The sequence below is a fragment of the Vicia villosa genome, linkage group LG4, assembly GCF_029867415.1.
Source record: "Vicia villosa cultivar HV-30 ecotype Madison, WI linkage group LG4, Vvil1.0, whole genome shotgun sequence".
Taxonomy (NCBI): Eukaryota; Viridiplantae; Streptophyta; class Magnoliopsida; order Fabales; family Fabaceae; genus Vicia; species Vicia villosa.
The window spans coordinates 189,116,986-189,141,450 of record NC_081183.1 but is presented as its reverse complement, the minus strand read 5'-3'; the positions used below and the strand labels follow the sequence as shown (position 1 = coordinate 189,141,450).

General features: G+C 33.7%; 2 protein-coding genes across 2 annotated transcripts; one reads left to right on the top strand and one right to left on the bottom strand.

The window, feature by feature from the left end:
* Positions 1-205: 205 nt before the first annotated feature.
* LOC131596456 (transcription factor bHLH74) lies at positions 206-4,584 on the top strand. The gene is made up of 8 exons (XM_058869107.1): positions 206-1,804; positions 2,020-2,220; positions 2,302-2,367; positions 2,523-2,591; positions 2,863-2,934; positions 3,228-3,368; positions 3,460-3,541; positions 3,990-4,584. Exons 1-8 carry the CDS (start codon positions 1,202-1,204, stop codon positions 4,010-4,012), a joined length of 1,257 nt encoding a protein of 418 aa, XP_058725090.1. The 5' UTR covers positions 206-1,201; the 3' UTR covers positions 4,013-4,584.
* Positions 4,585-4,757: 173 nt separating this feature from the next.
* Positions 4,758-8,657, bottom strand: LOC131596455 (amino acid transporter AVT6B-like). The gene is made up of 5 exons (XM_058869106.1): positions 8,186-8,657; positions 6,171-6,323; positions 5,826-6,029; positions 5,245-5,710; positions 4,758-5,070 (listed from the first exon to the last, which is right to left on the bottom strand). The coding sequence occupies exons 1-5, from the start codon at positions 8,586-8,588 to the stop codon at positions 4,932-4,934; spliced, it is 1,365 nt and encodes a 454-aa protein (XP_058725089.1). The 5' UTR covers positions 8,589-8,657; the 3' UTR covers positions 4,758-4,931.
* Positions 8,658-24,465: the final 15,808 nt, after the last annotated feature.

Below are 24,465 nucleotides of genomic sequence, written 5' to 3'. Positions count from 1 at the left end.
TACAACATCTGATTTATTCACTTTTAAATAATAAATTAATAAATTTCAACTACTAAATTACTGGAAAAAAAACATGAAATGAAAGTTATAGAAAACAATTTCTCAAAATTGATTAGGTTGTTGTTGTTGTTCTGTTTCTGCAATAATTTACCAACAGGAGCAGTTGGCAGTAGTTAGTATGTCTTTTAAAATGATACATGTCACTTCATAGCATGGGCAGGTAAGCAAACTTACAAAGCATACTACTTTCTCTCTCTTCTCTTTCTCTCTCTAGAGTTCTAGCTTATAGTGTTGTCTCTAATCTATAAAAGTTTGATTTTTATGTCACCATTGGTGTTTATGGTCACTCCCCAATTGGTGAAATTGGTCTTTATCACCCAATTTATATAGCATTTCATAACCCCTTTCACTTTCAACTTTCCTCACTCATTGCAGGATTTCAGTATTAGTATTATATACTTTTTTGCTCTTTGTTTCTTCTTGGATTCCAATTCCATTATTTATTAGCAATAATAGCAAATCAACAAGATTTTTCTTTTTCACTCTCAAAATCCATTCACATCAACTGTTTGTTAAATTGCCTCACTGAAACCTTCTTCTTCTTCTTCTATGTAATGATATAAGAATAACCAAAGTTGGTGGTGATGTTTTGATTGGATTGAATTGAATTGAAGATTGTTTTGTGTTGCTGTGTGGAGAAAGTAGAAAAGGGAATCTGCTTTATTTTCTAGTTTTGATGAGCTGTTGTTGGCTAATCTAATCTATGTCTATGTCATCTACTTTATGCTCTTAACATGACTGAAAGGTTTCACTTTTCTTGTCTCTCAGAAGAACCATTTTTATTATTTTCACTTCATTATACTACTTGATTGGATCCTAGGGTTTTTGAAGGAATAGGTGGTATCTGTATCTGACTAGTTAGATTATATTCCATTTTATGAGAACAAGGTTTTTTTTTTTTTTTCCTTTTACTTTAACTTCTTCTCAGTCCTATAAAGCTGCAAAATTATTTGTTCCTTGTTTAGTCCTGCAAGATATCTCTTGAGCCAACCTTAGTCAAAATTTGCTTTCCCTTTAATCATTTATATGCATTTCTTGAGCCAACTGCTGAGTCAGGGTTGTTCTAATCAATTGATATATAAACATTGAAAGAGAGAGACACATAGAAAGGTGTTGTTTTCTTGGTTGAATTGAGATTGAGATGGGTGGTGAAGAAAAAGCTATGGAGTTTCAACATGGAAATGAGAACATTATGACTTCAGAAATGGATATGAGTTCTGTGTCAATGGCTAATAAGCCTTCTTCAGAGGTTGTTAATCATCATCATTCTTTTCTTGGTTCTTCAGCTTGGGATAATCCACTTGTTTCATTGAGTCAAGCTCATACTTTTGGGGGTTCTTCAATGGTTTCTCACATTGAGTTTGCTAATACAAATTCAACTTATAACCCTCTTGTTTTGGAGACTCATCAAGGAATGAGTAGCACCTCTCACCTTGTTCAATACTCGAATCTCGGTGGCATGATCCACAAGGTTCCTTCCTATGGAAGTGGAAGTTTCTCAGAAATGGTTGGTTCCTTTGGCCAACATGGTGGTGATCATGTAACTAACACGTCAGGATATCCAATTCCACCACAACATTATAACCACATCAAGGATGCTGGAATCCAAAGGGGTCAAATTCATGGCGAACAATCTCAAGTTGAGGACTCAATTCAAGAGGATGGAGGTCTAGGATCTGCACCTAGCAGTGGAAATAGAAGAAAGAGAGGATTTGATCAAAATTCTGATTTCAGTCCAAACAAGGTTTGTTTCTAAGCTAAGTTTGATATTCATATATCAATGAATCTTATCATATAGGTTTTATTTACATGTTAGTGGTTAATTTGAGATGTAATTTTGATCTTATGCATAGAACTTCATTAGTGTCTCATATAGGACTTGCAATATTTCTTTGTTTTGTTATGAGGTTTTATGAGATGCTAATGAATGAAATGCCTTGGATTATGACCTTGGATTAGAATGCTGAGGGTGATGGGGTGAAAGATTCTCCTAGGAAGATCTCTGATAGTTCAAAAGAACACGACAAGAAACCAAAAGTCGAGCAATCTGGGAAGCAAGCTAAAGACACCTCCCCAAGTGGAGAAGCTTCAAAAGATAATTTCATTCATGTTAGAGCTAGAAGAGGTCAAGCCACCAACAGTCATAGTCTTGCAGAAAGGGTACAAACAAACATTAACATCTTATACCATAATGTTTGTTATGAAACATCCTTTTTCTAATGATTTTTTGGTTGCTTGTAGGTTAGAAGAGAAAAGATAAGTGAACGTATGAGGTTGCTTCAAGAACTTGTTCCAGGTTGCAACAAGGTGATTAATTTAAATGATCGTGTTAAATTGTTTCTTATGATTCATGATAACTTATTTGCTGACACACTGATTGATATGTCTCGACAGATTAATTTTCTCTTGATTAGTTAATTTTTTCTGATGTTGATGTTGCATTTGGTTTCTTCACTTATCAGATAACTGGCAAAGCGGTAATGCTAGATGAGATAATAAACTATGTGCAATCACTGCAACAACAAGTTGAGGTAAGAAAGCAATGTTTTGCAATCTTTAAAGTATTGACTTATTTATTAATAATTCAAAGTTAACTTGATCTGTTTTGCACTGTGCACATGCTTAACCCCTTGGGAAATAGAAAAAGAAAATACTTTTGTAAAATAATCTAAAGGATTTAATTGTTTCACAGAATAATGAATATTAAGAGATGTTTCTATGATAGCCATTGAACTTCAAAGCTTCAGTCCCTTTATATCATGGTTTTTGTGGCTATTAATCTGATAAAGAAATATTTTGCAGTTTTTGTCCATGAAACTTGCTACCGTGAACCCCGAACTGAACTTTGATGTAGAGCGGCTCTTATCCAAGGATGTAAGTGAAGTTTCTTCATCGTATGGTTTTGACTATTTGGGAATGAACAATTCACATTAGAGGGTAAATAAAAAATCTCATTCGAAGATGAGAAAATTAGCTATTGATGTAATGATACGCATTGCATAACTTGACAAATCTTAAATGCATCCGAATATCAGTAATGGATCTTCTCATCAATGGTTGAGAGTACTTACTTTATCTTCTAAAGTGAATTGTTCACTTGAGCAGCGTTACTCTAAGTTCATTTAACACACAATTATTATTATGACTTATTTTTCTCTATCAACCAGATTCTCCAGTCACGCTTAGGACTCGGAATCGGTGGATTTGTTCCTGGTATAAGCTCCTCTCATCCATTCCCAAATCCAAGTTTCCAGGGAAACATGGCTGGCCTGCCTAGTTCATCAACACAATTCACTCCTTTGCCTCAGGTTAAAAGACTAAATACCTTTTCGACATTGTAGTATTGTACCCTTTAGCTCTCTTCTATATGGAATACTGATATACATCATGTACATGTAGAATGTTTTGGACCATGACTTCCAAAGCTTTTATGGAATGGGATATGATTCCAATACAGCACTTGACAATTTGGGACCCAATGGTAAACATTGCAGAATCTTTTAATTTTTTGAGCAAATAGTCATTTTTATCTTGAAATGTAAGACATTATCATCATAGTATCTGAATGACTGAATATATCTAAATTTCAAAAACATCGATACGTGTCTGTTTTGCTAGTAACTTGATGAACTAAAGTGACTAATAGAAGACACATTCAAGAACCAAACTAACTAAAAAAAATACATTTGAGATAATCAAACTGAATAACGGTAGACACATTCAAGGATATTTTTTTGTACTCGTTAACTCAAGATTTTTTTGTACTCGTTAACTCAAGATTTTTTTGTACTCGTTAACTCAAGACTTTGGCGATATAGCCCGACACAGTCAAGAACTAAAATGATCGTTTACTCTTTAAATTATTTATTTATTGCACAACAAAATGAAGTGTAAATTTCTTCTAATTAGTTTATTTCCATGTTGAACAGGGAGGTTGAAACCAGAGTTATAGTGTGTTGAATATATAGCCTTGTTTCTGCATCAGAAGACTTTGGAATTTTCCTGTTGACTGCACAATTTAACTGAAGTTGAAAAAAAATAGAAGGCAAAAAAAAAGGAAAATAAAGGTTTTAGTTGTATAGGATCTTAATTAATACCTAACTATTGACTCTTCGAATTTTTAGTAGAAGATGACTTTGTTAGACAATATCAATTGGAAAATGAGTTACACATATTGTGAGAATGTGTGTAAAATCTTGATCATTCAGAACAAGTTGCAAGGGCATTATTATTTATTGATATGGAGGGCATGGCATTGCTTGAGGAGAGTGTTAGTAAAGTGTATGCAACTATCATTATTTCTGTGAAATTCTGTATAGACTTGCAGGGCTTGGATTTTTTTAAGATCATTGTGTTCAAAATTTGTGTTTTGGGTTAGGTGATGTGTGCATTTTTAAGGGTTTCTGGTTGTTCTTGTATTGTTCTTTTGAAAAGAAAATGTAATGAATGATGAGATTCTTTAAGTTCATATTAGGAATGAACATGTTGTAACTTGTATGAGTATGAGAGAGGTTGAGTAGACAATTGCTTCTGAGAATTTTTAGAAACTTTTCATTTTAACATAAATATCTCTAATATTCTAGAATTCGGAGCTGTTTTTTAGCATCCGAATTTTAGAATTTGAAATTGTGGAATTCATGAACCAACAATGAATACAATCACTTTATTTATCTAATATCAATTAAACTCAAACAATCTCATGAAATGTTTCATTAGAGAGAAATAGTATTTACAAGTGTGAGAATGATGATTACTTATAACCTACGTCATTTCTAACAACTTTATAACCATAATAACTCTCAAATAACAAAATTACTTCTTAACAAATAACTTAAACTCAAATAATCTATGACATATCAATCCTGATAATATTAGGCTACATGTAATGTTGTTTTGTTATTAAAGGTATACAAGTCACTACAGATGGCTATAGTGCTACATGAGACAGCCAAAATTATAATTAACAAAGATAATAATTTATCTTTTTTTGTTGCAACCCCACGATTGTCCCTGCCAAATGGTATCCACAAAATTAAATTTTGCCTAAGACACAGACACTCGACATTAATACGTCGATATCAGTAATAATTTATAAAAATAAGACACCAAAACCGACACCTATATGAAAAAAAACTTATTAGACCTAAAAAAAAACAATGTTATGAAAATGAGGTGAGAACTTACTTTAGAGCAATGGCAGCTGGAAAAATGTAACCAACAAAAAGTGTAGTTGTAGCCCCTGTGAATTGGAAAGCATACCAAATACTAGGAACATAATTAGCTCCAACAAAAACAAAAGCCATGAGAATCAATGTCACAAAATAGAATCTCTTATTGTCAAAGGCAAGTGGAATTGCATGTGGAAACAAAAGACCATCTAGATTAAGTCTAAGTGAGAAAAACACAATTGGGAATACTAGGATAAGGTGAATTCCATAGCTCACTCTAACTACATCATTGAGAAATGTACCATAAGGAACTCCAAGATCTCCATCAAAATTTGCAAGTACATCATCTTGTATTTTGTCTCCAAATAATAATATTCCAAACAGACTTGTTGCCATGTACACACATGTACATAGTATAAGTGATGTTCGAACTATTGCATTCATATGAGAAGTATCTTTGAGTTCATTCTCTATAGGATGCACTGCAATTATATAGATTAAATTAAATAAAGTTATCAAGTGTTGGTGCCAGTGTCCGACACAAACACAGACACATATTTTTTTAAAGGTGTCAATGCTACAGAGATTTGTACTAACCGTTATGATGGCAGATGTAAGCAGTGACTAGTATAGGGATGGTAGTGAAGAGCTTCCAAAAGGATTCATCATTTGTGAGTTTGGGCATTAAGCGTGGCATACCAATGCTTCCATAAAAAAACTTTACAATTGCAAGACCTGCTGTTATCACCACAAATACTATAGCCAATCCCACAGATAATGCTGAAGTGTACCTCAGTGAATCTGATATGAATAACAAAAAATAGTTCAAGAATCATTTGACATTTTATACTAAGAGCAATGCCAAAAAAATTGAAATTTATTTAACCACCAATGATAAGACTTTAGATTGAGTTAATTCTTTTTAATGTTAATTGGACGTACCTACACGTCTAAAGGATGCGAGAGGGATAAAAACAAAAATTGTTGTGAGAAACAATAAGATAGGACGTGTTGACCAAAAACGTTGACCAAACCATTCATCTAAAACTCCTGAATAATGGACTCCTTGTGACCATGTTCCAGAGAACACATCACCTGTTATTATAACATAATTTTTAGCATAACAACAATCATCACAAACAACAATGTTAAGGAAATAGATTTCTCGCTACTTACAGATTTCCAGACTCTATTTCAAATAGCATTTAACTTATAGCTTATAACTTAACATTTTTTATTCCACTTTTACCCTTATTATTTTAACAAAAACCCAATTTAATCATTTATAATTTATTTTAATATAAAATGAAATAATTATGTATTAAATGCGTCATTTTACATTTATGAGTTAATTGAACCGTTAATTTTGCCAAACACTTCAATTAGCTTATTAGCTATCAGTCATCAACCATCAGCTATAACTTATAAGCTATCGGTTATCAATCATCAATCATAAGCCATACGTTATCAACTAACTTATCAGTCAACCAATATTTTTACCAAACATGACCTAAGTCTAATGTTAAAAAGACAATGTCAACAAACTCAATCATGCTCAAGGTAATATCATAGAATAAGATGATGTTAAACCTATACATCCTAAGAATTAGGTTTTAGTTCTCTGTCTGCATCACTTAATAAGAGGGAAATACGAGTACAATATTGAGCCATAGTTTTGCTTTTCTGTAAACTTCAAAACCAAACATGTTTAACATTGAGGTGTACGTGAGCCAAGTTAGGTTTGGCCAAACCCAAAACCGAAACCATATAAGGTATTCCGTTGTGATATGGTAAAATAACTGCCCCTTATATTAAGGGTGACAAATGAGCATGTCCATCCTACAAAAGCCCATAAAAAATAGGATGGGACAGGCATAGTTGAGGGTGCGAGTCTAAAACCTTTGTCTGTCTCGTCAAAAGTGGGACAGTGGTAGGGCGGGCCCATAAGCACTGTACATTTTAAGCCTAAAAATACAATTACTACTTTAATTAGTAGGTCAATAAATTTTTTAGGTTCGGGTCTGATTTTTCCCGAATCCATTTTGTAAAACCATATCCACCTACTAAGCGTCTAAGCCAATAGAATCTATTTTTTGGGTGAATTTATAGAGTTTTTCAAATTGCCCCAACAAATATACATCCCTTTCAACATAAGTAAATAACCATCTTCCAATGTAATATTTTTTTGGATACTTGTTTCGTGTTTGTTTGAATATAAAGAATAGATTAGGGATGGTAATGGACAGAGTTTGGGCAGGGTACTATAGAACCCGTCCCCATACCCGCTGTTTAAAAAAATCTCCGTACCCAAGTCCAAACTCGCATGGGTATCAATATTCATTCTCGTGCCCGTACCCTGTGGGTACCTCAATGCCCATACCCGTACCCGTTTACCCGCATTTATAGTAAAATTAAATCATTTAATTACAAAATATCATATAATTTAAGTCTTTTTAACAATATTAAAAAAAATATGTATGTTATTGTTGAGTTTTTTTTGACAAGTATGTTATTGTTGAGTTAAAAAACAAATAAACACTTTTATTAAAATGTGTAATGATTTAATAGCGATATATTTAAAAAAAAATTAGAATCATGCATTTTTAATATAATAATATAAATGACATTATAGAAATATGTAGTGCGGGTATGGGGCGGGGTGGGTAGTAAGGTACCCGTGCCCGCACTCATACCCGCATATGTTAATGGGTAATTACCTGTGCCCGTGCCCATATCCATTTTTGCGGGTATTTATCCTACCCGATGTGGGTATTATTGTGGGTACCCACTAGGGATGGGCCAAATTGCCATCCCTAGAATAGATTGACATTTTAAAATTATAGATTTTTATTGAATGCATACTTCAAGCTAAAATAAATATTAAAAACAACTGAACTCAAATATTTTAACTTTTCAAAATGAATGATAATTTGCTTCAAAATAAAATAAAATACTACCGATAATGACCATGTATACGACGAGCATTCCCATGTTGTTGAAGATGATACAAAGCAACAAAAAGAAACGACCAACATCACCATACCCATCACGAACAACACCAGAATACGTCGAAGATTTCGACGCATGCGTGAATCTCAAGAGAATCACAATGGACGATTCTGTTATCATAGCACAGAGAACAATCATGATCAAACCAGGAATCAGACCGAGTTGTTTCACGGCGGCGGGAAGAGCCATAATGCCGGCACCGACGATAGTGGTTGAGAGGTTGAATACGGCGCCGGTGAAAGACGAGCCGTCGAAACCACCTTCTACGTCATCGCGTTTTGTGTCGGGGACAGGATTTTGATGGTGTGGTTTGGGGTTGCGACGCTTGCGATCTGTAAAAGGGAGGGACATTGTTGTTGTTGTGTTTGTGTTGCATGTGCGTAGATTGTGAATGGCAAAGGAAATGAAAGAGAGAGTGTTTCGAAGTTTGTTGTGGGTTGAAACATTACCACTTATATTTATTGCAAAACTATTAACATTTCCATTTCATTGTACAATTTACCTTAAAAAATGGACTTCCTCCTATATTTATATTTCTCAATCTACCCTATTATAAATTTAAAATTTAATATTTTCCTGCAGTTGAAGTGAGAGGTTCACGAATGTTGAGATTGTTTTTGAAATTCTCAAACAGTATGAAGGGAAGATCTTTTGTAAAAATATCCGCAATTTGATATAGTGATGAGACAAGAAAAACATGAACATGACTGATAAGTGTCAATTTGAAGTGCTTTTGTATATATAGTTTTGTGTCACTTATCGTGTTTTTGTGTAAATCCCGTTGAATAATCCCCCGTTTAGTCTGTAAATACGTTTAGGTTGTTTATACTCGTGTTTTGATTCATTTGTGTACCTTTTGATAGTTTTCTATTCATTTTGTAGGTATTGATGTGTATTTGGAGCATGAGCAATAAAGTGTCGAAGACACGACTTCAAACGCGCGATTTTGAGCAACAGAACCAACTCATCAACGAATAAGGCTCACAATCAAAGAATAAAAAAATATCAATTTGGTTGATATTTTGTCATTGTTAGATAGGAAATTGAATAAGCTTTCCAACACTTCGAACCGGGCGCAAATCGGAGTTATGGTTCTCAAGTTATGGCGAAATAGTGCAGAATTTTCTGTTGTTTATGGTGTAATTCTCTGGGCGGAATTTAGGCTTGCTGGGCGAGCCAGAACGACCCAAAAATATGAAAAAATTGCTGTAATGAGTCGCCAGACGAATCGGTCTGGACAGAAACACATTATAAGGGCCAAAAACACATTTTTTTTAGGTTATGGTTTGGGTATTTTTTGCTCCCACTCCATCACCAAACATTTTTTAGGTAGATTAGCTTAGTAAAAAACTATGGAGCTTGCATTTGGATGATCGGGGGTGGATTGATCATCAATCAGAGCTGACAAATCGGGAGATTTTCAGCTCATTTCTCTTATTCTTTGTGTATTTCTCTTTGGTTGGGTTTTGTATATGATTTTACTTTGAACTCATGTATATTTGTTGATCATGGTGTTGTATAAAATTTGCTTTACAAATCATTATCGATGTCATCCTTAATCTTTTTGCTTTATGTTTGGATTTGGGTTGTTATAGACATATACCTCACAAATCTTGATTAGGAACAAATATCTATTAGTTCTTGACTCTAGAGATAGTTTTTGGAGCTAATATTCGTCGTGGATATCGAAGCCTAATGCCTATGTGTTGTTTGTGTTGGTTGAGAGATCGTCGACGCGAGCAATACGGTTGTTTGTTATATTGTTGAGGTTGGTTGAGAGATCATCGCCGAGATGATATTGTAGTTCTCTCTACTTTGAGTTAGAAATGACTTCGGGTGTGAGCGATGCTTGATGATATTGATGAGTATTGTAGATTGAGTATAACTGATCGATAAGTTTAAGCTTGTGAGAAGTAGATTATATGCAATGCCTGATAAGTCTCTTCTATCTGAAAAATGAATTCTTTTTATGTTAATATTTTCTTTTCCGTTTTTATGCTTTAAACAATTCAATCCAAACTCATAACTTTTGAAACTGTTGAACGGCAGTTCAATGCACTAGTCCCTGTGAAGATGATAAATTTCCGGATAAAATTTTCCAAAACTTTTGTTGCCTGCCGCTCTACCGCATCAACAAAATGACGTTGTTATCGGGGATTGATATTTTATTGACTTGCATCACAATAGTTTCTTTGGTTTTGAATTTTGTATATATCGCATATATTGTATATTCTCACTTGTTTATATGATACTTGTGTATGTTTACTACACTTGTACATGTTTTTTTATAGTTATGAATTTGTTATATTATTGTTTGTTTTCTTTCACGTTTGCTTGTGTGTGGTTAGGAATAGCCGAGCAGATGTAAGTTGAAGGAACGTTCTTAAATAACATGTGTCGAGCTTACGACGTAAAACAAGCATGTTTATTCTTTTTAGTTTTTGTTTAGTTTAGGTAGTGTGATGCAATTGTCTAAACAAATTTAGATCGGACCATTTCTTAAATGTCAAATCTTCACTTTTAAATTTGTTTAGACAATTTCATATGATCTTTTAGTTTGTTAATATTAATACTTCGCGTGTCTGTCTTTAACCTTGTTTTGAGTAGCTTGAGGAATTTGAGGTGATTTTCCAAGTTTGATCGTTTCGACTTGCAAGTGTATGGTAATGATTTTGTTAAAGTTTTGTACACGATCAAGGTATGTATTTATTGCTTTCTAGACTTTAGCATATTCATGATACTTAAGCTTTTTACAACTTATATGTCATTCATTTTTTCGTATACTTGTTCATTTGTGAGTCACTTTAGTTCCCACCTTTTTGTGAGGTAACTTTCCATTGCTCACATATGCTGGAGACCACAACTCTTGTTTTGACTAGATTTTATTATGCTTAATGTTTTGTTTTTGTTGACTATATGAAAGCATGAAAATGATCAAGGCATTTTTGTTTCATTTTTAGCACAACTACCTTGGACAAATAGTCAATTCAGCTTGTGAGTGTGTGATCATTAGTATCCCTTTTGAGCCTTTTTGTCAATGTCCATGTTGTTTTTGTTAAAGGCTTGTCTATGAGTGTTTGGTTCTTATTTTTGTATGGATGTTGATTCTTTGTTTTCTTGAACCCTCAATTATGATTTATAGTTTGAATTTTTGCCTTGCCTTAGAAATTAGAGAGTATTCCTATTATGATGATGGTTGTATTCAAGTTGGGGAGAGAAATGTTTTGCCCATTTATATTGTGGTTGCTATGAGGTTTAGAAAAGAAAAAAAATGTGAAAAAGAAGTGAAAAGAAAAAGAAAGAAAAAAGAGAAAAGTTTTGAAAACAAAAAACAAAAAGAGTATGGAATAATGTTGTGTTAATAAGTATGTGATTGGTTTGAGAAATTTTGGATTATGAAGAAGTTTGATTGGAATTTTGTGTTTGAACTTTTGTGAGTTGATCACACTCCCTTAGGTTTGGGCAAGTTTTTGTTTCGATTAGCCTTAGGAATTATCCATTGTTTGTTAACCAAGCCACATTACAATCTTGAAAAGTCCTTGTGATTCTTGCCTTTGTGTTTTCAACATGATTTTTGGATGGTTGAATAATTTAATCTTTTGTTTGCAAGATTGTTGGATGAGTGAAAATACCCCACTTTTGTGTTTTTCATCTATCAATGATTGTGTGATAAGTGTGAACTAGTGTTGTTTTAGAATGTTTGGTATATTCTTTGTATTTAGCATGTTTATGTTATAGTTGTAGTTTAGTGGTACCGTTTAGCATGATTCATGTGTGAACTAGTGTTGTTTTAGAATGTTTGGTATATTCTTTGTGTGTACCGTTTTTCATTTGAGCCATACATTTGTTCTATTTTTTTTCAAAACTTGTTGATTCGTGATTTTTGGATTTTTGCGTTTGTTTCCTTTAGTTAGTTGACTCTTATTTAGGGACAAACAAGTTTAAGTTGGAGAGAGTTTGATAAGGGCCAATTTGTAGTGCTTTTGTATATATAGTTTTGTGGCACTTATCGTGTTTTTGTGTAAATTCTGTTGAATAATCCCTTGTTTAGTGTGTAAATACGTTTAGTTTGTTTATACTCATGTTTTGATTCATTTGTGTTCCTTTTGATAGTTTTCTATTCATTTTGTAGGTATTGATGCGTATTTGGAGCATGAGTAATAAAGTGTCGAAGACACGACTTCAAACATGCGATTTTGAGAACCAGAATCAACTCATAAACGAATAAGGCTCACAATAAAAGAATAAAAAGTCATCAATTTGGTTGATATATTGTCATTTTTATATAGAAAATTTAATAAGATTTCCAACGCTTCGAACCAGACGCAAATCGGAGTTACGGTTCTAAAGTTATGGCCGAAACAGTGCAGAATTTTCTGTTGTTTCTGGTGTAATTCTCCGGGAGGAATTTGGGCGAGCCAAAACGACCCAAAAACGTGAAAAAGTTGATGTATTGAGTCGCCGGGCGAACCATTTAGTCGTCGGGCAAATCAATCTGGACATAAACACATTTTAAGGGCCAAAAACACATTTTTTAGGTTATGGTTTGGGAGATTTTCGGTTCATTTCTCTTCTTCTTTGTGTAATTCTCTTTGGTTGAGTTTTGTATATGATTTTACTTTGAATTCATGTACATTTGTTGATCATGGTGTTATATAAAGTTTGCTTTACAAATCATTATTGATGTCTTCCTTAATCTTTTTGCTTTATGTTTGGATTTGGATTGTAATAGACATATACATCATAAATCTTGATTAGGGATAGATATCTATTAGTTCTAGACTCTATAGATGATTTTTGGAGATAATATTCGCCGTGGGTATCGAAGCTTAATGCCCATGTGTTGTTTGGGTTGGTTGAGAGATCATCGGCGCGCACAATACAGTTGTCTGCTGTGTTGTTGAGGTTGGCTGTGAGATCGTCGCCGAGATGATATAGTAGTTCTCTCTACTTTGGGTTAGAAATGACTTAGGGTGTGATCGATGCTTTATGATATTGATGAGTATTGTAGGTTGAGTATAACTGGTTGATAAATTTAAGTTTGTGAGAAGTAGATTACATGCAATGCCTGATAAATCTCTTCTCTCTGAAAAATGAATTATTTTTGTGTTAGTATTTTCTTTTCCATTTTATGCTTTGAACAATTCAATCCAAACTCATAACTTTGGAAACTGTTGAACGATAGTTCAATGCACTAGTCCCTGTGGAGACGATAAATTCCTGGATAAATATTTTCAAAACTTTTGTTGCTTGCCGCTCTACCGCATCAACAATGACCTTGAGCTACCTATTCACGAACGAAATGAATATCCATCTCGATGTGTTCCATTCATTGATGTTGATAAGGTTATTGGAGAGACAGATTGTATTGATATTGTCATAGTGAACTATGTTAGCTTTGTGAATAAACAATGTAACTCAAGAAAAAGGTTACGCAACCAACATGAATCAGATGCCACATTGGCAACTCCACGATATTCAATTCAATATTAGAGCGAGATAACGTGGCTTGTCTTTTTTATGACTAAGAAAGCAAGTTATCACCAAGAAAAACACAATAATCATAGGTAGATCTTTGAAGGTCAAAGAACCCTTCCTATTCGACATCTGTATATTAAATTAATGAGTTAATAGATGAGGGATAAAGATGTAAACCATAATTTTGTGTTCTCTGAACATAGCGCAAGATACGTCAAAGAGCTTGCATGTGATCGTCCATCATATTGTGCATAAAGAGGCATATATGTTATACCACATATGAAATGTATTATCGAGTAAAAGTTAGGTACTCAAGAGCACTGGAAAGGCTATGATAGAGAGATGGATCCTCATATAGAGTGTTATGTGTGGCACTCTCCTTTGGTTTTGTATTGATTGGGGTTGGACACGATATGCAAGAAGACATTCCAACGCGTATAAGAATTTCTTCGGCATAATTTTTTATTTGAGAGAAATAAACCTTTTTGGTGGTGAGTGATTGATATACCCAAGAAGTAGCTCAGGTGTCCCAAATATTTCATAGTCAATTCCAAATTGAGAAGTGAAATGCTAGATTGGTATAAAGCATCAGAAGTTGTGGTAAGGATAATATCATCAATGTAAAGTAGGATATATGCCATGTCAGTATCTTTCTTGTAGATGAAAATGGAGTGATTACACTTGCTTGGAGAAAAACCAATAACTAAAACATAGTCGGAAAATAGCTTGTATCAAGCTCGAGGAGCTTGTTTGAGCCCATATAGTGATTTATGCACCCGACAAACCTGAATAGGATTTGATAAATCTTTAAAACATAATGGTTAATACATGTTGACGGTTTCTTTGAGCTCTTCATATAGAAAAGCATTCTTGACATCCAAGTGATAAATTTGTCAAGACTTAGAAAGAGCAATACTAAAAGTTGTGTGAATAATAGCCAGTTTGATAATTGGGTTAAAGGTTTCTCCATAATCAATGTCGACCTACTGACATGCACCATAACCTACAAGTCGGGTTTTATGCCCCTCAAAAGAACTGTCAGATTTTTCTGTATGTCTAAAAATCCAAATAGTCCAAATAACATTAACATGAGGGGGTTGGGGAATTAAATCTCATGTCTTATTTTTAATTAGAGAATTATATTCATCATTCATGGCCAATTTTCCAATTCGGATCTTTGAATGCAGATATGGAATTTCTAGGTATATGGAATTTGCGAACATGCATGTGTAGGCCATAATATTTTTGGTTGGATTTAAAAATACCATGTTGAGTCCTAGTAACAGGGTTGGTGCCTGTTGGTAAAGAGGGCTGAAAAATGGGAGGAAGAGATTGTTAGTTAGTTTGTTAAGGGAGTGATGGTGTATTGACCGACGATGTGACATCTATTGTTTGGTTGGGCGACAATGTAGGAGAAGTTAGGGTGAATGGTCGAGGCGATGGACTTTGGTTACAAATGATTGATAGTTAGCCCGAGGTTAGTTGGGGGACCAATGGGGTAGATGAGTCGGTCGACTTGGATGTATTCATAGGTTAAAGGGATACCAATGGAGTATATGAGTAGGTTGACTTGGATGTTTTTCCAAGGTTAGTGAGGGGGACCGATGAATTAAATGAGCCGGTCAACTTGGATTTATGTTGGGTTAAGTTTAAGTTAAGAGGTGGTTTTTGATGTAGGGGATAAGTCATTATCTTGGAAGGTGTATTTATTAGGTTGGGGGTATGCATCTTTGCATAAGGGAAAGGTGTTTCGTCAAATATAACATGACGAAAAATGATAATTTTATTCGAAGATAAATCTAGACATTTATAGCCTATATGGTTTAACAGGTACCCAAGAAAGATGCAAGGGGTGTAGTGAGGTTGGAGTTTATGTATTGTAGTGGATAGAAAAAGGGGATAACATAAACACTCAAATATGCATAAGTGGGAATAAGAGAGGTATTTTTGATATAACATTTTAAAAGGTGAATCAAAGTTGATGGTTTTGCTAGGTAAAATACTCAGAAGATATGTTGACATTTTTAGAGCTTGATGCTAAAAAAATGGGGGAAATGATGCATGAACTAATAATGTTCAAGTAATATTGTTAATTGAATGTATAAGGGCAAGACAGATGAAAATGGATTCCATTATTTTCACATTTTTTGAGAAAATTTCTACTCATATATATTCATGACCATTGTCACATTGGATGGTTTTTATTTCTCGTTGAAATTATGTGTCTACGTAAGCCCAAAGTTTTTGGAAACACGAATATACTTAATGATTATGTGAGATGAGAAATATCCACACAAAAATTGAATAATTATCCAAGAATAGAACATAGTATTTGTGACATAACGAGCTTAAAACGGGAGATGTCCATACATCGCTATGTAAAATATCAAATGGCAAAAAAATATAATTATGAGAATTCAAAAACGAAAATTTAGCATGTTTACCAAGAGGACAAGAAAGACAAAACTAAGAATGAAGCTTCCTAGGATTATTACATACGATCAATTTTATTTGTAGAGGTGGTGTTAGCTAGTGGTGATGAGGTAAAGATCTACTCGACTCTCACTTCCCATTAGAGTCATCCCCATCAGAAAGACCTTCACAGAAAAACCAAACGGGTCAAATTTAATTGAAACTTCATTATCTATAGTAAATTTACGAACATATACTAAATTTTAATTAGGCTTGGGGCATGTAGTTCATTTTTTACTGTAAGAGGTGGATGAGGTGAGGGTATGTGTACACTATCAAGACCATAAATTGGAACAAAATGACCATTTTCTACGATTATTTTATTATGTTTACTCAGTTTGAAATAAGAGAAGAGATTACCTTGCGAGGAAGTAATGTGAGAAGTAGTTCCAGTATTCAAATACCAAGATTGGTTTGACTAAGCAAGATTAGGAGTGTGAGTAGCATTTTCAATGTTAGTTGGGCTATGTGCATTCACATTAAGAGCATCATGTGATCTTGATCCAAGTATTTCTTCTTGTTAGGAAGTACTGTTGGATTGATTCCAATTATAGGATGGGTAATGATAAGGTGAAATATTCCAAGGAGCCAACTATTGCCACTATGCATTTTGTCAGCGGCCACCGGTCCTACACCTCTCCCGGAGTTTCGGCCACCGCCTTTGTTGGGGCTATTCTTCTTCCTATGGCCACGATAGTTGTTGGTTGTAGTAGTTCGTTGTTGTGTAGTGTTTTCCGGGCATTCTGATGGAGGGAGGAGATTTGTGGTTGGTGCAGTAGTGTTGGCCACGAGAGCCGCCAGTGTGGACGAGGAAGAATAACGAGCACTCATTTGAAGAATAGTTGATTCTTTGAGTTCTGATCTGGATTTTGCAGCGACCAATATTGGTAAAGGACTGTGTTGTTGGATGTAAGTCACATACTTGACATAAGCATCGGTTAGGTCGAATATCATTTTCAATACTAAATGGGTATTGGAAACTAGAGAATTGATGTTAGCAAGTTAATTGAAGAGGATTTTGTGATGGTTACAATAAGCTTTGGTGGATGGAAAATCCTACAGGTTGGTATTGCTAAATTGGTTTTGAAGTTGAATAACCCTTGCATGTTTATTAATGTTCAACATGGCAGCGATGCGATTCCAACACTATTGACTGAGTTGTCAACCACGAGGATGGAATTGATGATGTCTTGGGAGATACATACTTCCATTGCAACACAAGATAATCTAGACTAGGGGTGGAAAAACGAGCAGTGGCCCGCCGGGCCGACTCGCACACCCGCCAAAAAATGGTGGGTTGGGTTAGGATTTTGGGCCTGCCGCCCACCAAAGTCCACCCCGCCAAAATCCGCCGCCCGCCTAAGCTCGTCCCACCAAAGCCTGCCGCCCACTAAAGTCTGCCTCACCTATTCGTTAAGCTTGTCTCGCCTTAAGCCCGACATTTTTTAGTTAATTTTAATAATTCAAATTCTTGATGGTTTTATTTTATATATATATATATATATATATATATATATATATATATATATATATATATATATATATATATATTTGTAAATATATGCAATATATTTTTAGGTAAAATTTGTTTAAAAGATGCTTTTATAAAAAATTGTTCTAAAAAATAAGTGAAAGGTAAAAAAAGACTATTAATCTATTAAAAAATGAAAGAAAAAAATGAAAAAATAGACAGGCAAGCCCGCCGTCCGCCAACCCGCCACCTTGGCAGGGCGGACATGATTTTTATGCCTATTTTACTTGGCGGACTTGTCCGCCGCGCTCGTTTTTTGACGGACTTAAGGTGGGGCGGGGCAGGGCGGACGACCCGTTTTTCCACCCCTAATCTAGACAATTCTAAAGACCATAATCACTAACCTTCAGAGGAGCACGGTTTTAACATTGTTGGTAGCAAAAGCGGAGTGAAATTTAGTTTTCGTCGCCGAACATTTTTTATTTGACGTTGACGAAGTGCCATCAACGTTGTTTGTGGGGGAAATAGTTTCTTCCATGGAGGTAGTTAGGAGGTGAGAGGTTGTAAGTGTTTAAAAGTTTAGCATCGAGAAAGTTGATACCATATAAGAATATAATTCGCTTTTTTTTTTTTTTAATTTGTGAATTATATATACCACTCTTGTCAAATCCTATATAGATATTAATTGATGGTAACTAATAAATATAATTGATGATTAAATCCTATATAGATATTAATTGATGATAACTAATAAATATAATTGATGATTAATCAATATAATTAAAGTCTGATGAATATGATACATACAATGGATATAGAGATATTCTAATTATTTTAATATATATCTTGTCTATTGTGAAATATAGTAACCTTCCGTTTATTCTATGCGCACTTGTCTAAATTGATTATGGGTTTTAATAGTATGGCTTATCTTGAAGAAAACCCTTACTTGTTGCACCACGTGTTAGTCTATAAATTTCAAAGAATGCAAAGCCTTTAGGTTTCAACAAATCACGTGAATATTCAAAATTGTATGATTTGTTATATATTAAAATTTTTAGTTGAAAATTATTTTAAAGTGTTTCAATTAAGGTAACTACGCAATCTATTGAAATAAAAATTCAAAAAAATTTACCCGTATATATTTTCTTCATTGTTGACTCAGTGGCAATGGAAAATTTTGAAATATGATAGTGATCAAACTTATTTCTATCATAACCCATGAAGTTTTTTATGAAGAAGAATAAAAGAATGAAACAAGAAAAGAGAGAAAATGCAACAAACTTGTACTAATTGAAATGAAATTGATTAGTAGTAATTAGTTAGTTACAAGCTGCTTCTTTTATAGTAAACGTAGATTATAACTAATTCTAACAACACTAATCTAACAACCTACAATTGCAAATCATGTAATTGGCACAAAACGAATGGGTAACTTATACTGCAAGTTATAGGTTTAACAGAGATAACTTGTGTTGAAAGTTACAAGTTTAACACTCTTCCTCAAGCTAAACATGGTAGATATTGAGTTTGAATATGAAACAATGATAAGTATTGGGTGGTAAAGGCTTGGTAAAAAAAATCACCAATTTGAGCCTTGGTATGAATTGGAAGCCACTAGAACATCCCCTTTTGAATATTTTCTTGAACAAAATGGTAGTCATTCTCAAGAAGCTTCCTTCTCTCATGCAAGACATAATTAGCAACAATGTGGATGACACTTTGATTGTGACAATATAAAACTGTGTCTTCTAATTCTCCAAGCAATGAAATAAGTCATTGAAACTCACAATATAGGCCACAAGTGGTCGGTGCAGGTGTCGGATACAAACAGGGTTGGTTCAAAGGTGTCGGTGCTACATTAATTACTTAAAACTATCATGCATGCATTTATCAAAGGAAGCTTTCAACACAAGTTTCATGAAATTCACCGAACCCTCCAAGCCAACCACTCCATCCCGACACCACATCCACACCTCGACATAACAAGAGCTAAGAATTGAAACTCAGGGATGTTTGACATGATGAACACCATTTTTCTTGAATGCATGCAAGACTTATATACGAAGTTTGCAGCAACATTGTTAGAGAATGCAAAGTCTCATAACGCAACAACCTAAAGGGCCTTATTACATAATTAATCTCAAGTGTCAACAGAAAATGCCATCACTTCCTCTGATATTTACAGAAGCTAGGTAAAATAAATAAAGCATGCACAATAAAGGTAGCATAATGTTGCTTGTTATTGAATATTCCAATCACGAACGGTACATTGTTGATATCACAATACACAATGTCTGTTTCTAAACCTAATATTCACTTTTCACATGGTGTGAAAACTACTCAAGATATAAATAGGAAATAGAGGGATATGGCAATGAGGACTATAATGATTCCAGGAATAACAAAATGATCAGTCCTCATGTCCCACCTAGCTGCTACTTTTTGATACATCAAATACAGCATATATCCAACGAAAATAGTCAACACTATGCACATCTTAGCAATTATTGGCACCATTGCATAACACCTGCAATTTTGAACAAAAACATCCAAACAAATTAGAGTTTTATACACTTGACAGATTTTCTTTTTCAAGATTGATTGAAATCTTCACTCTCCATAATGTTTTTCAAGATAACCTCTTTGCATTATTACTATAAAGAACTAGTTATGAAGGAAGAAAGAATTATGGAAGAAGAAGTTATGAAGCAAGAAAGAATTCTGGAACAAGTTATGAAGGAAGAAAGAATTATGGAAGAAGAAGAAGTTATGAAAGAATTACCGTAGAGTTAATTGTTGAGAGAAGTGTTGAATGCGCTTCTTGCTGGAATTGGATTTTCACTTTGATGCAATTCAACTTTCTGTTGGTCTTGTTTAAATATCATTCTGTTTAAATAGTCTCTTCTTTTCCTTTTTTTCATTTCTCATTAAACGATGTAAATAAAAAATGTGATTGAAATTAATTAAAAATAAGTAACATGTTTTCGAGCATTAGCTTAAATTAAAATAATATGTTTGCTGTTAAAATATAAACTCTGACAAATATTTTCAACTTTGATCTTAATTTGGAAAGGAGTCGTATCTAAAATTTAGTAAATGGAGGGTCATATGATTTCATTATATACATTGATTGATATTATTTATTAACGATGTGTATCAACATTTTTAGGGTTATTTGATAAAAAGGTTTTGTTCCTCTTTAATAGAAAATTTATTAATTTATATTGAAGACCTTCATTTGTTAATTTCTTTTTTATTTTCATAAAATGTTTTTTTTTCTTCAAAATTCTCTCTAATAAACTCAGGCATCTTTGTTATCCCTCAATTCCTCCACCATTAGAAATAAATTTCAGTCTAATAAATTTCAGTCTCGGTCTCCATGTGTATAAATTTCAGTCTTTGGTTTTTTAATTGTTTGAAGAATAAAAACGAAAAGAAAAAAAACAACACAAAAAGAATTCATTTTTCAGAAAGAAGAGACTTATCAAGCATTGTATATAATCTACTTCTCACAAACTTAAACTTATAGACCAGTTACACTCAACCTACAATACTCGTCAATGTCATCCGGCATCGCTCACACCTCAAGTCATTTCTAACCCAAATTAGAGAGAACTACTATACTCGGCGACGATCTCTCAGCACACCTCAACAACGCATCAGAGATCCATATCAATCGTATCGACGATCTCTCAACCGACACAACCAACACGAAAGCATTAAGCTTCGACACCCATAAAGATTGTTAGCGCTAAATCTATCTCTAAAATCCAGAAACTAACAGATAATCACCTAGATAAGGATTCAAGAAGTCTATCTCTAAAACAAACCAAATCCCTAGCACAAAGCAAAAATCTAAGACAACAATCAACAAAGATTTGTAAAGCAAACTTTATATAACGCCATGGACGACAAATATACATGAGTTCAAAGTAAATACATATACGAAATCCAACCTAGAGAAATACATAGAGAGAAGGAGAGATAAAACCACAAATATTCCGATTTGTCAGTGCTGGTTGATGAGCAGTCCACCTCCGAATCACCGAATGCAAGACCCAAAGTTGTTATCTAAGCTAATTCTAAAGAAAAATGGGTGGAATTGGCATGGGAGCACAAAAATCCCCCAAACCAACCACCCAAAACCTAAAATGAACTAAAATGAAATATATACAAAGTTCTGTCCCGTCGGGTTCGCCAGGCGAGCCAATTGCTCCGCCCGGCGAACGACTATATTCTGGCCACACAGCATGCGCCACGTCAACAAGTGGGCAAAAATATCTTCTTTCGCTCGGCGAACGAATTGCACCGCCCGACGAATCCTTATTCTTCCGTCCGGCGACTAAGAGGCGGGCCAAGGCAGAAGTGAAACCACTTATTTTCCACGTTCGCCCGGCGAGCCAATTGCTCCGTCGGGCGACTCACACCAGAAGCAACTTCTTATTTTCTTCAATTGCTTCTTCTTTTATTGATCCAAAATTGCATCCTTGGAGCTTTATTACTCAATGCTCCATACATGCTCAAATACCTACAAAATGAATGAAAAATTATTAGTCAGTACATAAATGAATCAAAAACTCGATTAAACACAAAATCTACATATTTATGAAATATACACTAAAACTCGTATAAGTTGAGGAAAAAGAGAAGATAAGTGCCGCAAAACTAAACACAAAAATAACTACAATTTGGCACTTATCAGTGCCTCATCCTGTGTAAAAAATGTTGCTTTCCCAACAATGTCAGCAAACTCTCTCTTGGTCTAGTGCAGAAGACGAGAGTGTCGCAGAGTTGCTAATGTAGTATCTGAATCTTGGTAGATTAAAAACTTCCTGTTGGAACTATATTACCCAGTCATAATAGTCACTTTGACCTATTATGACAATGTGCATCAAACACATTGAGATGGATATACATTTTGTGCGTGAAAAAGTTTCTCGCGGCCAAGTACTAGTTTTACATGTCCCTTCACGTTACCAAATTGCAAAGTGCTGACAACTTCACCAAAAAACTTCTATTGCAATTTTTTGATGATTTTCGTAATAGTCTCAACATTTGTCAACCTCTCGTTTCGACTACATGAGTGTATTAGACTAAATATATTACTAGAATATTATTATTAGAAAATTATAGTATTTATTTTTATAGCAAACATATATGAAAATTGATATTGTATATATATCATTGAGAAATCAATAGATAGGCAAGGCTTATCTTTCTCCCAATTGAAATTAGAAGATAAAATATATCAATTAAAATTAAACCAAACTTTATATAGATGTCAAAAAGTATAAATATTTAACAACCTCAAACAAATTATTATTCAATGAATAAATACCTCTTGAAAAAAATTGAAAAATTTGTATATGTTCTCCTATTTTTATAATCAAATTTTTTGACCTTTATGTATTCAAATTAAATACTAAAATTTTATAATTTTTAATTGTTTTAAAACAAATGTATAAATTGAATTGCTTTTTAATTTGGACAAGTTTGTTTAATTTCATAAGTACTAGTTGAATACTAAACACAAATCAAAGACTATTAATTGATTTTGAAATTAGATATAGTGATATTCAACTTTGAAATCGTAATGAATTATTTAACACATAAAATACATAAAATAATTTATTATTAAATATAAATGGTTTAAATTTTTTAATAAAATAAATAAATTAATTCAAATTCAAATTTTAAAATTTGATATAAAAGAAAATATGATAGGATACATAACAAAATTAGAAAAAAAACATAAATAAACATAAAAGAGTTATAAAAAAAATCAAAAAAGTGAAATGATTATGATTTATATTAAGAAGAAAAATTTCAAAATAATTTGAAGGTGGAGAATAATTATAATAAGTTGTAGAAGTAATCGAGAAAAATCACACAGAAGAGAGCAATAATACAAAAGAAAATGAATAATTTTAAAATATTAAAATTAAACTGAGGATATTATAGTAATTATAATAATTTTTAAAATATTAAAGTTGAGATTCCCTCCCCTCCAAATCCATCCGATTTGGAGGAACACAAAAAGTGTGTTTTTGAGGGGTTTTGCTCCCCTCCTCTTCCCTCCCCTCCCCTCATAAAATTTGAACCAAACATATTTAATTAAAAATATTCTCTCCCCTCCCCTCTATCTACCCCGAACCAAACACACTCTAAAGAAACTTAACTACTCATAGTGTTAACAATCCTAACACGGGCATAAAGTAGTAGTAGAGTCCGTGGAGGGCGTTGAGGATAGGAAAAAGAAAGATTTCGTTGGTGAAGTCTTCGGAGGGAAGGATCCAATGGAAGATAGTAGGGAAACAGAATTTGCAAAGGAGTATTACGCATGAACTTTCAAACAGCAGCATTTTAAGATCATTCAGTGTTGTGGACGTAGAGTTGAAGTTGAAGCGGTGCATGATCATGGTGGAGGCAACCATAGGAAAGAGCATGCGTGGAGCAGTGATGTTGAAGGATGGATTGATCCAGTGGACGAGGCGAGGGACGTAGATGTGAAAAAAGAATGTGAGGCATGTATACAAAACCAACTCTGCTGCTATATTCATTGGGATCAATCTATTCATCCAATCCATGAATGGAGGGAGAAACAACTCAAAACATAGTGTGTAGGTTATATGATAGAGTAACTCCTTGATTTCCATTCTTTTCTTCACTTGATTGCACAACAACTCAATAACATATAGCTTCTTCTTTCGCTAACCCTATTTATAGATAATTAAAAATAAATAAAAAATGTTATCATTGGTTGATTTTTAGGCAAAAAAATCTAAACAAACTATTAATATCTAT

Coding starts and splice junctions, on each gene's coding strand:
- LOC131596455 (XM_058869106.1), bottom strand. CDS start 8,588: ATGTCCCTCCCTTTTACAGATCGCAAGCGTCGCAACCCCAAACCACAC. Junction 6,324..8,185: donor CGTATACATGGTCATTATCG/GTAGTATTTTAT, acceptor TTATAATAACAG/GTGATGTGTTCTCTGGAACA. Junction 6,030..6,170: donor CGCATCCTTTAGACGTGTAG/GTACGTCCAATT, acceptor TATTCATATCAG/ATTCACTGAGGTACACTTCA.
- LOC131596456 (XM_058869107.1), top strand. CDS start 1,202: ATGGGTGGTGAAGAAAAAGCTATGGAGTTTCAACATGGAAATGAGAAC. Junction 2,592..2,862: donor CACTGCAACAACAAGTTGAG/GTAAGAAAGCAA, acceptor AATATTTTGCAG/TTTTTGTCCATGAAACTTGC. Junction 3,542..3,989: donor TGACAATTTGGGACCCAATG/GTAAACATTGCA, acceptor CATGTTGAACAG/GGAGGTTGAAACCAGAGTTA.